The sequence below is a fragment of the Populus alba genome, chromosome 8 (assembly GCF_005239225.2).
Source record: "Populus alba chromosome 8, ASM523922v2, whole genome shotgun sequence".
Lineage (NCBI taxonomy): Eukaryota > Viridiplantae > Streptophyta > Magnoliopsida > Malpighiales > Salicaceae > Populus > Populus alba.
Genome location: NC_133291.1, coordinates 1664354 through 1679899, shown reverse-complemented (window position 1 = coordinate 1679899; position 15546 = coordinate 1664354). Strand labels below are relative to the sequence as shown.

General features: G+C 31.2%; 1 protein-coding gene across 2 annotated transcripts; it reads right to left on the bottom strand.

Moving 5' to 3' along the window:
• Positions 1-4612: 4612 nt before the first annotated feature.
• On the bottom strand, positions 4613-6678 carry LOC118060298 (probable 2-oxoglutarate-dependent dioxygenase SLC1). 2 transcript variants are annotated; one of them, XM_035073511.2, is made up of 5 exons: positions 6384-6678; positions 6003-6289; positions 5680-5927; positions 5105-5459; positions 4613-4998 (listed from the first exon to the last, which is right to left on the bottom strand). In XM_035073511.2, exons 2-5 carry the CDS (start codon positions 6285-6287, stop codon positions 4753-4755), a joined length of 1134 nt encoding a protein of 377 aa, XP_034929402.1. In that variant the 5' UTR covers positions 6288-6289; positions 6384-6678; the 3' UTR covers positions 4613-4752. The 2 variants fall into 2 exon arrangements, with proteins under 2 accessions (XP_034929402.1, XP_034929401.1); XM_035073510.2 differs by having other exon boundaries at positions 6003-6677.
• Between the last annotated feature and the right edge of the window lie 8868 nt (positions 6679-15546).

The window sequence follows — 15546 nt, the reverse complement described above, 5'->3', positions numbered from 1 at the left end:
GAATTAATGGAATTCAAGAGGAATTGTGTTTGTTATTTTGGGATTGAATTTCGGTTGACAGCATGGAGAATATATGTATTTATTAACCACCCTATTCCTCGTCACTCTTTTATGGATTTTCTAACAGCCTAAGCACTTGTTTATGAAAATATTAAATAACTTTATCTTGCCTGGATGCGAGTTAATTTGGCGAAATTGTTTTTCTGTTATACGTTATTATATATTTGATGTGATAATTGTATGGTCCCAAAAATATACATCGAATCAAAGTTTTGCTTTAAATAGCTTATTAATAACACATGAAAAAACTACACAAGTGTTAATGTAGGCACGTTTCTAAATATTTATATAAATATTCTAGATATTTATATTAAATATCTTTAAAAAAATTATATATAAAGTTTTATCTATCTAAACTATGTATATAAAAAACCAATGAAATATTGGTCTAGCGGTTAAGACACTGTTATGTTTTTTCAAGGATAAGAATACAAAGTTCGATCTTCCAAAAAATATATTTATTGAGAGAAACAACCACGAACCTCGTACGAAGCTAACCTCACTCTTTAAAAAAATATGAAAATACCGGGGTAAAAATAAAAAAAAAACTATATGTATAAAAAACAATCAAAGTTCATTTCTCCAAAGCTAATCTCTTCCAACCTAAATAATATTCAAAATACAGTCAAGACAAGATAATACTTATTATTCTTGTCATCTATATAAACACTGTAATTATTTAAGTTTTATAGTGTTTTTATTGTAAATATTATTGAAATCACAAAATTTTTCGGGTATAATTTTATCATCTCATAAAAAACACTCAGTCTTTCTCCTGGAAATAATTTCCAGTCTCATCACTTATATTGTTCATACACAGCAACAACAAAAGCCTTAATATTGTTTATACTGAAAAATAAAATCACAATTTTGCAGGACTTAAGCTCATCTACGTGTTCACGTATGTATGAACTCGTTCACGCTTTCTTTCCTCTGTATATTTTTTTCTTTTTCTTATAGAGGAATATTTTGAATTGATTTTGGAATTATTGGGATATCATTGAACTCCATGTAAGAATCACGAGATCAAAGAAGAATTATGTTCTCATAATTCCTGGAGCTGAATCTTGCTGTAGAGCTTCTGCTCGTAAGTGTATGTATTTATGTATTGAATGCCGTGGAAGATGATCTTTTATGTGCTGACATGTGCCAACTATTTTTTTCGCCTGTTTATTTTTCTTTTAATTTCTCTTGCTTAAAGTGAATTAAATTTTAATAATCATCCCCGACTCCTCTCAATTGTTAATGTTCATCTCTCGTTCTTTCATCAAAAATAAATTCCATTTACATCATGTTGATTTTTTTTTTTTTTTTGCTTTAGAGTTTATATATATATATATATATATATATATATATATATATATATATATATATTAATTTAACGTGGGTGTCTGGGTCAGCTTGCGCGCACCTCGACTAATCTTCACGGCTCCTGAAGTTAACGACCATGTAAGCCTCCAGTGGCTATCATATGAGCAACTCTAGGGCTTAAACCTAAAACTACAGAGGAAACAAACCTTTTGGTCCAAGCTTTTATCACTTGGTCACCACTTATATGGTTATATTATTTTAATATATTAATTGATGAAAAGTTGTTCGTGCAAGCCAACTTTCAGGGATGCATCACCCTGTCTTCTTGTCGTTTTAGTTCAAAATAAATCTTGCTAGCTCATGATTTCACATGATTCTGGAGAGTGGGTGCACAAGAGGCTGGGGAGTTGTTAGGTTTCTGTCGAAACTTGATTGAATTTACATACTATTTCATGCTAGAAGCCAATAACATGTCTTATGATTTGTTCAAAGCGTGGCATCATTCCTTCCAACTACTTTCAATCATTTTAATAAATTATTTTTTTTTCACCTCTTGGGTATTTTACCCGGGTTAAAGTTTATAAATAAAGATTTTTCTATCATGCTGATATCAGCATATATCCTTTGCTTTTCTTCTTCGAACAAGACGCAGTGGACATAAAAAAAAAAAAAATAAAAAAAAACGGAGTTTTTTTTTAATCCTAAACTTGCGGTTTTAAATTCTAGAGAAAATTATTTTTTATATATATTCAAAAATTTAAAAACCTTAAAATTGTTTTGGAAATAGCTCGTAAACTAAATAACGGTTAGAATGAATGTAAGATTAAAAAAAACAACCCCAACGAGAAAAAATAAGAAAGAAATCTAAAAAAAAATTAGAAAAATAAATAAAAATTAAAATAGCATATTATGGATTGGATTTGGGATCCTCTCATGGATGGGGCCTATAGAACATAATACTTTAGCTAGATTTAATAATTAAATTAAAATTTATTTTTATTTTTATTTTTATTTTAAAAAAAACTCATTTTAGATGGTTATAATTTTTTTTTTTAAATGGAACTTTGCTTTATTCATTTTTTTTTATAAACATATTTTTATGTCACAACAGGCAAGTGAATTTGCTTTTACATTATCATCTCGGGACTTCAAATTTAGAAAAAGTCTAGTATTTATTTTAAAAGGGAAAGATCTACCCAAGAACCAACTATAAAGCTAGAGCTGGCAGAAATCATTATAATTAGGAAAATAACAATCGCTGACCTGGACAGGTCTTCATTTATTCACCGAGGGGTGAACATGTCTTGAATTTGACTTTGCTGTAAAGCAACGGTGGCTTGATGCCAAAATGACAGAGATCCAGCAGCAAACTTCACAGTGCACACCAACTACAAAAATTGACACAGATCTGTTTCGTTGCCTTAGGCAGATTTATAGTATGAATTTTTTTTTTTTTTAACGGTACCAATCCATAATTTCAAGAGTTGATTAACGGTTGAGTTTGCAAGGTGGCTGGGTTGACCCATGAATAAGTGAGTCAATCAGTTTTTTTTACCAAAACAATGTAATTTTGGAATTTTTTATAAAGTAAAACAACATAATTTTAGTAGAAAAAATCTGATTTTAAATAAAACTTATCAGGCTCATGCTGTTTAAAATATAATTGTGATTAAGTGTTTTTCATACTGAAATGCATTAAAATAATATATTTTTTTTATTTTTTTTAAATTAGTCTTTAAAAATAAAATAAATTATTTTTTAAGAAAATTAATTAATTTTTTTAAAAATATAATTTATATTGCACATTTTTAAACAGTATCACTAGGATAATTCCAAATAAACATAGCTTCTCGGGGGGGAAATGTGAAAATCTCGCCTTCGGCGATGTTTTGAATGGGATGGGCTAGAGAAAAATTCGGTAGGGACAAGCATCGAGGGCGCCATCAAAGCGATTGGCGAAAAAGAAAAAAAAAGGAGAACGCGAGACCATGGAAAAAAAAATCAATTACAGAATATCCTTTAAAAAAAGGAAACCTGCACGAAACAAACAATTTGAATTTTGAAGGCTGAAGAAGAAATGAAAATGATATGTAAGGAATACAGTTTGATAATTCCTTAAGTAACGACAAGCTATTTGGCAACATATCCTTCGTGCCTTAGAAGGACAGCCACAGGGGTACAGTCGAATGGTTCATGCTTGGACAAGACAAGATTCGAAGTACATACAAGCAAATCATGTGAAATGCTAACATGAATCCATCACTCGCGGTGACTTTATTGAATCTTTTTTTGAAAGATTTAATTTTTCTGTTATTTTGAAATTTAAAATGTGTGGTTAATGAATTTTTCTATATTAGTTGTTTATATTATAATTTGATTTTTAAATTAATATTTTTTTTGATATTTTTTTTATAATTTTGATATGCGTAAAAATTAAAAAAAAATAATTAAAATATATTTTTAATTAAAAAATATTTTTGAAAAACATTCTCCACCATAATATCAAATATTTTTTTGAAATATTTAATTTTTCTTTTATTTTGAAATTTAAAACGTGTGGTTAATGAATTTTCTATATTAGTTTTTATGGGTTTGTTTTTATGTTACAATTTGTTTTTTAAAATACTTTTTAAATTAAATAATTTTTTAAATTGATATTTTTTTAATAATTTTTTAAATATTTTTAACATGCTAATATAAAAATTAAAAACAAAATAATTATAATATATTTTTAAAAAACATTCCCACCGCAATATCAAACATTTCATTAATTTTTTTATCTTATTATAAGATCTAACACGAGTTTATTTGTTTGAATAAAAAATTAATCTTAATTAATATTTTTATAATCGCTTCACTGATGTAGTTTCCTTTTATTTTATATATAAAAAATTTGTATATTTTTCTAATCACGTATAAATGAAAACTAAATATCGTCTCAAAACTAATTTAAAGTCTCATCTCCGTGTATTGATTGGGTTTTGTAGCCAGGATCGGCGTAGTTTCCTTCATGGTTATACTTCTGATCTCACTATCACTGACCATTCGTGTGTGGAAGGTAATTGTCAGCGTGGGCTCAAAGACTCATTGGCCGATGGTTAAAGGTTTGGGCCTCTGACCTGAAAGTGTAGAGACTAGAGTCCCTCTACGTTTTGCCTTGACATCTTCTTACGTCGAACAGGGAATAGATTAGAGAGCTAATGTGAAAATGTTAGCCCAAGAGGGAATAGGCTAAGAAGAATGAGTGGAAGTCTCTGAAAGAAAGCATCCAAACAATATACTATTTTTCTTTGGACTTTTTTTAGCATGAAAGTATAGTATATACTTTTATTATAATAAAATTGCAGAATACAGTGTCCTAGCTAGAACCCTAGCACCTCCTCAAGTCAATCTCCTAGAATCGAGGAAGTTCTTGCTCCTATGTTCATGAGATGCTATGTATTCAATAAAACTCGCAAAGTCTGTGTCCTTATAACGCCTTGGATTAGCATCATTGATGAGCTTTGGCGACGGTCGAACCATGCTGCCAAAAGGCAAACTGTGTAACGAGGCAATGGAGATCCGAGACCTCAAAGGATTGACCAGTACTCTATGGAGCACACTCCTGTATCTCCCATTGCTGAAAATCTGCCAAATGATTGCAAGAAAGAAAGGTAAATTAATTATGATACTTGAGCTATTAACCAATATAAACTGTTAAACTTAGCAATTAGTGTTTGATGAGCTAATTAACCTCGAGATGATCACCAACATTAATAACAAATGAATTAGGGATTGGTTCCACAGTGACCCATCTCCCTTGATGCTGAATTTGGAGACCCGTAACTTCATCTTGGAGGAGCAGTGTCAGGAAGCCATAGTCTGAGTGGGGCGGGATGCCAAGTGTGAGGTCAGGTTCAGGACATGAAGGATAGCAATTGACCACAAGGAGTTGGCTCCCATCTTGAAACTTCTTAATTATGTGGTCATCGCCATCATTTTCATCAATATCTTTTGTTGTTTCAGCCAATCCTAGGCTCTCTAGTATCGCCCCCACAACCATTAGATACAAGAATTTTGTTTCTTTAGAGTAGTTAACCGCCGCTTGCCTGTTAAAAAAAATCCAATATGGAATCAGTGATTAATTATATAAAAGGAGACGCATGCAGTTGACATTAATTATAATTAGAAAAATAATAATTAATTATCTACTCAAGTTTATTTGATTGAGTAGGTATTCAAGAAAAGTCCAAGTTCACAGCATCATGCTAGAGCATGAGGCTCAAAAATTAGATGCAATAATATTAATTACTTGGTGGAGTTTCTTACCTTAGCTCCGTAGGAGAAGAGGGCCAATAAGGAAGAACATCTGAAAGGGGATGGCAATCAAGCTTTAAGAAGTCTCTCCAGCAGAACACTCTATCTTTGTTCTGGTTAAAACTTGTTCCATATCTAACTGGTGCACGCACATCTTTTGACATGTACTTCGATCTCTCCTCGAAAGAAAGCTCGAAGAATTTCCTTCCTGCTTCAATCATGTCGAGGATGGATTGACGTGCAATGCCATGATTTATCAACTGCATAAACCAAAATCAGAAACGAAGTTTACCGGGGAGAGAAATCGATTAGCTGGGGTGGTAACTTATACATACCTGAAAAAAACCATATTCCTCACAAGCTTTTGAAAGGGATTTGAGTGCATGAATTCTATCTGGACCTTGCAGCTGAGCAAAATCGATTATTGGTAGCTTGAAACTAGTAGCGCCATCTTTTTTTGGGGAAATAGGACGGTCCAATGCCGGCAATATGTATTTTCTAGGCACTTTTGTTATCCCTCTCTCGCATAGATGTTTCACTCCTTTTTGGAACTCGGGACTCTCTAGTAGCTCCTCTTCTTTGTAATGAGTTTGAACCTCCAAGACTATTGCCGGTGACATGCCTGAAATCCAATAAAATATCTATATATGTAATCTAATAATATATATAGTATATATGGCAAAAGAAGGAAATCAATAGCAAGAAACGAGCGTGACCTCTCGAACCACACTATATATATCTCTCTAATTAACTATCTTGAGAGAGAGAGAGAGAGAGAGAGAGAAGAGAGAAACAGAAATGGTTATGGGGTGAAGAGGGATATTGAAAGAGAGGTGTTTATATAGGGAGAAGGGAAGGGGAAGTCATCCGATGGCACAAGTCTTCGGAAACCAGCTTTGCTTTTGCAAAACATATGGATTTTTTTTTTTATGAACAGGATCGAAAATTACATGGACTAATTCCATTCCATGCAATCGTGACCCTTGACTTGGTTCAGACAACATCCCCAGGCAGTGGTGAGAAAAGGCTTTACATGCATGCCCCCGACAATAGAATATTTAAAGTCCATAGGTTTATGTAGCGCATATTCATTTGGTGGGCTGATGGATGGGAATTTATTAGATACAATAAACCTGCACCGGATAGAACAGCATTATCCTATACGAAGGTATCAAGATAGAAAGGTGTGGCTAAGATTCAAATTGACAGTTTAATTTTAAAAAAAATATTTTTCATATAATTTTAATGTATTGATATCAGAATAAAAAAATAAAAAATATATTATTTTAATATATTTTTAAATAAAAAATACAATTTGATTTTATATCATCTAGGAATAAGATTCAATAATGAATTTCTATATGTATAATTTAAAATTAAATTTTCATATAATGAATTTTTGTGTACGTACGTATAATCGAGATTTGAAATTTTCCATAAATTTTTCTTATCCTTTGATCATTAAAAAGATCGGTGTTGTTATAAAAACCATTTTGCACTATTATTACTATATATAGAGGATTACTTTTTGATATATAGCTAGAGTTGTTGATGTATATATTCCATGATCAGAGCACGGGCACTCGTGCTCTGTTTACTCTCACTAATTATATATATATATGGACATGGGACCAGCCATCCCTGGTTAATTAGGCTACAAATCAACTAACTATAAGGACAATGATCTAGGAAACTTGAGACGGAAAACGAAGATGGTGCTATTTAATTCTATTGTATATATAGCCAAGATATATCCTATTGTTCTTCCCATCGGTCTTGGATTGATTACGAGAAAAAATAAAATCATAACTAATAATCTCTCGCAAACTGACTACTCATCATGACGCTTAAGGATTAGTTATTGTTTGGTGAGTCCTAATACGTCTCACCTTCCTCTAAGTACGTCAAATACTGTTGCAGAAAGAGACCGTTTAGGGTTTCATAGCTGTAAACGTAAACGACGTAGGCGAACCAGCTATGGCTAAGGGATTAGTGGTCGTGCGAAGATGAGATGCCCAGCAGGATTGTCTATTGTTTGGCCCCTTGAAGCTCCGTTTGTCCTTTTATTTTTCATTCGGTGCATGCATCAGTTCCACACAAGTCTCTGGCGAAGTTTTCTAATCACATATCTCAGTTGACATGTCTCTTTGAAGATCCGGGGGGGGGGGGGGGCTTTTTTTCCTTAAAATATGAAGTCAACTGTAATTTTTTTCATTTTTTTAATGGTAAGTGAAGTCAAAGGCTTCTATTTTCCAACGTTGCACGGGAGCCTTACGTTGCGAATAACACATAATCCACGTCCATCAAGAACATGTTTGTTTGGATTAGTTTATGTATATGTATATCTGGAGAGAAATTAATGTAACAGCTGGAGAGAAATTAACATCTTTAATTTGTTATGCAATCCAAGAGCTGTGTATTAGATCTTATAATACTTCGATGATAAGAAATATTCTCAAATTATTTTGTGCATTAATCAAAGATGATATCCTCTTCGTATGATTTTGATTAAATCGCATCTGTTTGATAAATCTAAGAAAAAAAAAAGGCTGAATGATTGTTTCAATATTTAAATTCATAAAAAAAAAAAAAAACTGTACATAATCTACCAAATCAATCTCTGGACTAGTTGACTTTACAATAATATATATTGAACATACCGTGATAATTGCGGTAGTAGATAAATGGTGGACTTTGAGACCGAGAAGCATTCATCGATGAACTGAATCTGGGATATGACGTTGAAACTCCACACCTCCAAGTTTTCAAATACTAAATAAATTGTCGGTCGGTTGAATTTACATGAATTAGAAAATTTAATAATCGTCGTCTAATATTTGTTCCTGCAGATAAACACACGTGGTCTTTGCAAGGTAGTAAATCAAGTAATCTTATTCTAAAAATAAAATGAAAATCGAGTGATGCATATAAGCAACATATATAAGAAGGTGTTTGGGGGGGGGGGGGGGGGCTGCTATATATCCGATCAAGCTGTTAATCATCGTATGAACATTAATCCATGCCCCATGCTCACGATTCTCCTTGTCTTGGTAGATTATGTATATATAAATTTGTTTTTATATTTTAAAATATTTTTTATTTTAAATTAATATTATTTTTTGATATTTTTATATTATTTTAATATGCTGATTTAAAAAATATTTTTTTTAAAATAAAAAAATTATTATTTTAATACATTTCTAAACGAAAAATATTTTGAAAAACAACTACCATCTCCATTTCAAATATCATTTTTGTTTATCAATAATGATTTTTTTATGTTTTTTTTTCATAGATGCTACGTTAATTATTGGATCCAGCAAGAATTCATAATATAATTGTTATTTATTCCATTTTATATTGTTTGACTCGAAAGGGGGCGGGTTCCACTTACATGTATTATTAGATTTACTTAGAGGCTTGCTACTCGAGTTCAATGCAATCAATGTAAGGACTTTACATGCACGTTATTTATGTTTTCATGTTTTCTTCGAGGGTCGACAAATAAAGCAAGATCTAGTGTGCTGGAATTAATTACTTAAACTTTCATTAAATAATGTGGTGGTTTATTATTGATTTTTTTATTATATGACATAGAATTTGAGAAACTAATTTCTTTATCACAATAGCCACGTCATTATCAATTATTTTTGTAAACAATTCAAGTATTCCAAGCATCACACCTTCTTAAATACCATCATGATCGAAGCGACCGAGTACGTTCTCGTTTCTACATTCCTCTTGGTCCAAAGTCTAGAAGTGGATACTCTTTAATTTGTCAGCTTTCTAGGGCTGGTTCAAGGTATCAAAAGGCAGGTTTTTTTAATTTAATTTATTTTTTGAATTGTCAAGGATGTATCTTACTAATCTTTTAAAATTTTAAGTTAATGAATATATAAATCTTTAATAACTCTAAAATTTATAAAACTCAAATTATAACTTTAAACAACAAATTTATAATCTAATCAATTATTTAATTTTTAATTTTGCTGTGGTTGCTAATTTGGTCTGTTTTACACGCCCCATCTACCTTCTCGGCAACAATTTCGAGTGCTATTGCCTGAAATGAACTGGTCGACCTTTTTCCTCCGCTGTCCAAAGCCAGGAGAGAGTTGGCTTTTTTTTAGTCTCCTTGAGATCTTCCTCGAGCTAGTTCCATGATACATGCGATTGATGAGACTGAAAAATAATTTCAGGTGTATAGATAAAGAGAGTTCGGTGAAAGCACTTAAAGTAAACCTTCTCTACGTGGTTTCGAATTAAATTATTGAAAATGACTGATTTATGTAAATTAATTTGAGCTTTGAATCCACATTTACAATGAGTTACATGGGATAAAACAGTTCTTCCAGAAATAGCTAATTTAGTTGCCCTTGGGCCTTGGATGTTCATACTTGTTTATTAGACTCGTTTTTTTTTTTTGTTTATTTGGGCTGACAAGCTTGAGGCCTGCTTAAGAAATCAATGTACGAGCTTTCTTTTAGGGTCCGCTTTTGCCTTTGTGGGTCAAAAGTTTAAAATAAAGCCCATGTTTCAATAACCTAGTTAATAGACCGCCGAATCAATGAATGAATAGAAAGCCCACCAGTTCCTTCTTTTTTTCTTTTTTTTTTCTTTAAAAAATAGAAAAGGAAAAAGATAAAACAGCAAGTCTAATGTGTACTAGTTTAATTTTTTTTAAAATATAAAAAAAGAATGTTAAGATGACGGAGGCTTTTTTTTTTTTTTTAATTGTATCATTAAACCTGCCTACATAGGTACATAGGTAGATATTAAAACCTCTCGCTACTATTGTTTACCTAGTTTAGGCTTCTAATCAAACTATATAGAAACTGAATTAATTTAAATTGATTAATTTTATAAATTTTAAAGTAATTTAAATAATTGATAAAAATATAATTTTAATTTTTTAAAAAATTCAAAATAATAATTAAAAAAATACCAAGACAATGACAAAGTGAATCAATCCCTGTCCCTTCACGATCCGGGTCATGGACTTTATTGAATTTAATAATATTTTAATTAAGCCTTTTTATTTATTTATTTTTATACATAATAAAAATATAATCTTGCAAAATTAAACACTAGCTCTAAAACAAATATTTTTTTGAGACCATGATAACTTATGAAAAACAAATATAAACAAACATTGTAATTTATTTCCTAACCAATTGAAGGATGAAATCAAAAAAATAATAATTAAAAAAAATAAAAGATCAAATAAAAAAACATGTCTGTAGGTGGGTAAACATATATGGTTAATGGGTAAGCATGTTAAACTCATGAATCGGGTAGTTTGGGCTACCACGCAAAACTCGTGAATTATAATTTGTTTTTATCATGATTATTTTTTATTTAATTATATGATAATAAAAATAAATGATTATAAAATAAAATAATAATTCAATATTAAGATATTTTATTAAGATCATGAAGACTTTGTAAAAAGTGAAATAAAAATCAATTATGAAGTTAAATTGTAAATTAACCCAATATTTATAAAATAAATAAAAAGAAGAAGAAGTTAAAACTCTGTGGGAAACAGTTTACCCTCACCCTTCAGCTTTCCTGTTAATAACAATGTACAAAGTTTGACTGGGTCCTCGACGAGTCAATGGAATCTCTGAATTTCCTTCACCATTTGATGGGTGGGTCTGCTCGATACCTCACTAAAATGCCCATTGTTTGCTGAAATTCTGCTATCAGGACATGGTTTAATCTGCATGCTGTATTTGAATTTTAAAATCTCACTTGAAGTGTATGAATTTCTTAGTGAGATATGTATATAGAAAAAACGAGGTAACTAAAATATTTATATTAGATGCTAGTTTCCCGTTCTCTATTTATTTTAACCTTAGTAACTAACCACTGATAAGAAAAAAACCAATAATAACCTTTTTTTTTATTACTAATATAGATATTTGAGCTAACTGGTATATATCTTAATTAATTTTATACACCGTAAAATTAATAATTATATTAATAATTATATTACTCAAATATAAAACTATAAAAGAAAAAACAAAAATTTAATTTCAGGCTAAATTTTTATAATAATCTTATTTTGTCTGTCTACTTGCATCTGTGATGAGGTGATATAAAATAAAAGGACCCTTCGACGTCGGCGGAGAGTGGGAGAAGCAAGGAATCTCGGAAAGGACTTTTCTACATTAGAAACTGAAAAATACAATCGTGCACTGATTTTCTTGCTGTTCGTGGCTGGCACGGTCAACAGCCGGGAGTGTAGATACTGTACTACTGGCCACTATTTAAAGAACGGTAACGTGATGGTGACTGATGAGTTGAATTTTAGCAGTGTTTTTAATCAGTTTTTATTTATTTATTTTAGATTAGTTTTTCTATCCATAAATACAAGGCATCATACTTTGAGTTTAAAAGAAATTAAAAAGGGAATTGTGAACCAATCAATCGATTTGTAAGTGAAGGGCATCCTTTCATTTTGAAAAGAGTAAAGAAGAACACTACAGGACAGACAGAGATTGCGCTGCAATCCATGAGAAGAATTTAACGCCCCACGTGTATTTATCAAGAGAGAGAGACAAAGAAAAAGAAAGACAAAACCTTCCATTTCAATAAACAGCTCAAGTCCGAGGATCCAAAGAGAAAATTGGTCCCGGGCTAGACAAAAAATCACTCTGAACAGCTCAAGGAAGCGATATTTTTTGCTTGCTTGACAGAGTTACACGTATCATGTATTGGGCTAAAAACAACACAGCTGTCACGACGAAAACCAGGCTCCAAGCCTGAAATCAGGCTATGCCAGTGGGCCTATCGGATCCACTCCAACTGCCGCAAGCAAGCTTCTTTCTCTCTCATTGTAGATTCAGAGGAGCTGGACTAGCTTTTACTTGGGCCCGAACCGGGCCCATTAATGTTCAGACTTCACTGTTAGCATGCACGCTAGAGTTTAATTATGTTAAATTGTTAATAATCAATCAATTTTAGCTGCGAGCTAGCTCAAGGCCTGTTCCAAACAATAAAGAAATAAATATTTGTAGGCTTAAAGAGATCCTTGTTTTAGTGACACGAAGAGCGTGAGAATTCACAATAGGATACCTGCAGTGTTATCATAATGAAACAGAATGTTGAAAAATAAAAGCATATTGTATCATATTTATTGATTAAACCCCCGGCTAGCCATGTTGACTTGGTGATTTGTTGATCTAGAGAGTGCTTTAATCCGAGTTTTTTTCTCGAATTGTTTTGAACACTGACCTGATTAGATCTAAATGATGCAATGCATTAATTTATAATTTAATTGATCCAGTCAAACATATAGATATTTAATGGTGTAAACTCGAAACATGATTGACCTGATCAGATCTAGATGATAAAATATATTAATTTACAATTTAATTGACCCAGCCAAACATAAGTATTTAACGGTATTAACTCGACCTGATCAGATCTAGATAATGCAATACATTAATTTATAATTTAGTTGATTCAGTCAAACATAGATATTTAACGGTGTAAACTCACACTATAATTGACCTGATCAAATTTGAATGAGACCCAACCGGGTCAACCCTAATGATTTTTTTTAATTTATATTTAAAAAATTATCTGCAATATTTTGCTACAATTAAAACGTTAATCCTTGAAGATTAATCGTAACTCTGCATGGATCGAGGGTCAAGATTTTGAATGACGAATGGGTGTGACAGTCTTTACATGCGATGAGACAAGTACAGCCACAAAACATAGCTGGATGACATGACTACACAGTGCACAACATGCCATTTGCCATGGTAGGATGTTCAATCACACCGTCTTTCACTTAGATTCAGCCCCACGAAGATGCCCCATCAAGACGCATATATGTTGTCCCCATCACATTCATGGCAAGCACCTGCGCGCTGTCTATGATCACTGTGTTCTTGAAAAGCAAGTCGCACAATTGTTGCATGTGCACGTTTTGAAAGAGACATGTGAAACTTCTTCTTGTGGAGCAAAATTAAATGTTGGAGAGTAAATTACTTGATTTAAATTCAAAATTAATGTAGAATATTTCTTCGTTCGATCCCCCACCCCTTTTATCATGCATTGGTGGTAGCAGGGGCAGAAGGAAGGGGGGCAAGCAGGGGCGGGCCCCCCTATATATATATATATGCAGTAGCCGGTAAGTGCAGGCTTATTGGTTTTAAAAAACTCTAAATAGCCACTCTTGAATTATTATTTAATTAGAGGTTTTTAACAATAATAAGTGGTTCTTCTTGTGATTTAATATGGATTCTTACCTTTTCTTTTCATTTAATATATATATATATATATATATATATATATTATTGGGTAATTAAGTGTGGAGGAGATTTTTTATTCTAAAAAGGTGAGTTTTCTTACCATAATTAAGTGTAATTTTTCAATTTAATTTTCTTTGAATTATTTTATGCAGCCCTAATATAAATCCTGTAAATATAAAATCATTACTTTGCACAATAAATCCTGCAACCAGTCAAAAATTAAAATATAAATATAAATCACAAGTAAAATTTTTTAACGAAAAGATTAAAGCAGAGCCACCAATTAATTTATTTTTCATCAAAAAAAAATAAGGTAACTTAAATTTAAAATCTATTTTTGTGTTTGTTTTGAGATGTTTGTTAATAATTTAATGAGTTTTTTTTTATATATATAGTTCTATCATTTTTGCTTAATTTTTTTTTCAGATCTGCTAGTTTCACCAATTGTTTTTGAATTCTTGTTATAATGCTTTTTTTCTTCTTCTAATTAATTAGATATATTTTATTGATTTATTTTAATTATACTTGGATTTTTTAATGTTTTGTTTTTAGCAGAGCCACTAAAATTATCATTTTTTTTTTTACGATATATGTTTTGATTTTAGGTTGAACCATAAAAAAATCAGATGAATTTGATTTTTTTTTTGAAAAAAAAAAATATTGATAACTTGTAGCCTAATGAACCAACTCTAATGTGTAATGTTAAAGTTATGGTTGAGCAACTCCAATGCGTTTCAGTTTAAAAAGAACCCGCGTTGATTAGTGAGAATCATTCTTTATTATTTTTTGCTTTATTTCAAAGTTTATCGAACATAAATAACGCTTCACTTTAACTAATGTTTCTTATATACTTTGTATGTTTATATTTGATAGGTATAAAGACCAACGACATTAAAGTGATGAATATATTATGAAGATAAAATTAACTTCGTTGCTTTGATTTAATTTGATATTGTTTCGAACCTTTTTACTTTATACAAAGATTATTATATGTTTGTAGTAAGTTATTTGAATAAAACTAAATTATACAGGTTTTTTTTACAACTCATATATAATAAATTAAAATAACTATTATATTTTATTATATTAATTTTAGCCCTCCCAACAAATGATCCTAACTCCGTCCCTGGGTGGTAGAGATTATCCTGCCATTGAAGTAAGATTGTCCAAAAATTTCAAGGCCATGTATAATTAAGGTGATTAATTCTTTCTTCTTCTTTCTTTGGGGCCCGAGTCTTGGGAACAAATCGGGATCTATAATATTGGATAATATTCTTCTCATTACATAATAATGCAGTAATTAAATTTCGAGCTCTTGGGACTTTAACTTGCTTCATCGGGAAAGAAAAAAAACTCTAATTTAGCAACCAATAATAAACAATGGAGGCGGCGATCGCTTAAAACAAGCAAAGAATTTTAATTTCTGAACACATCCCACGACGGACAACCTAGAAAAATCGTGTATATATTCCAGAAACGAACCACTCCTCCATCAACTTTATTGGTAACCAGCAAGAAGGTAGCACCAAGGCAGTACTAGAATAGAATATGGAATACAGAATCTGCTTGCATCGACGATGGGATCTACAATTTGGTACACTGTTAGTGTAATGCA

Bases quoted from the DNA above. Each gene is read 5' to 3' on its own strand.
- LOC118060298 (XM_035073511.2), bottom strand. From the start codon at position 6,287: ATGTCACCGGCAATAGTCTTGGAGGTTCAAACTCATTACAAAGAAGAG. The intron at 5,460-5,679 runs GTAAGAAACTCC...TTTTTTTAACAG, and splicing joins TCTTCTCCTACGGAGCTAAG to GCAAGCGGCGGTTAACTACT. The intron at 4,999-5,104 runs GTTAATTAGCTC...ATCATTTGGCAG, and splicing joins ATGTTGGTGATCATCTCGAG to ATTTTCAGCAATGGGAGATA.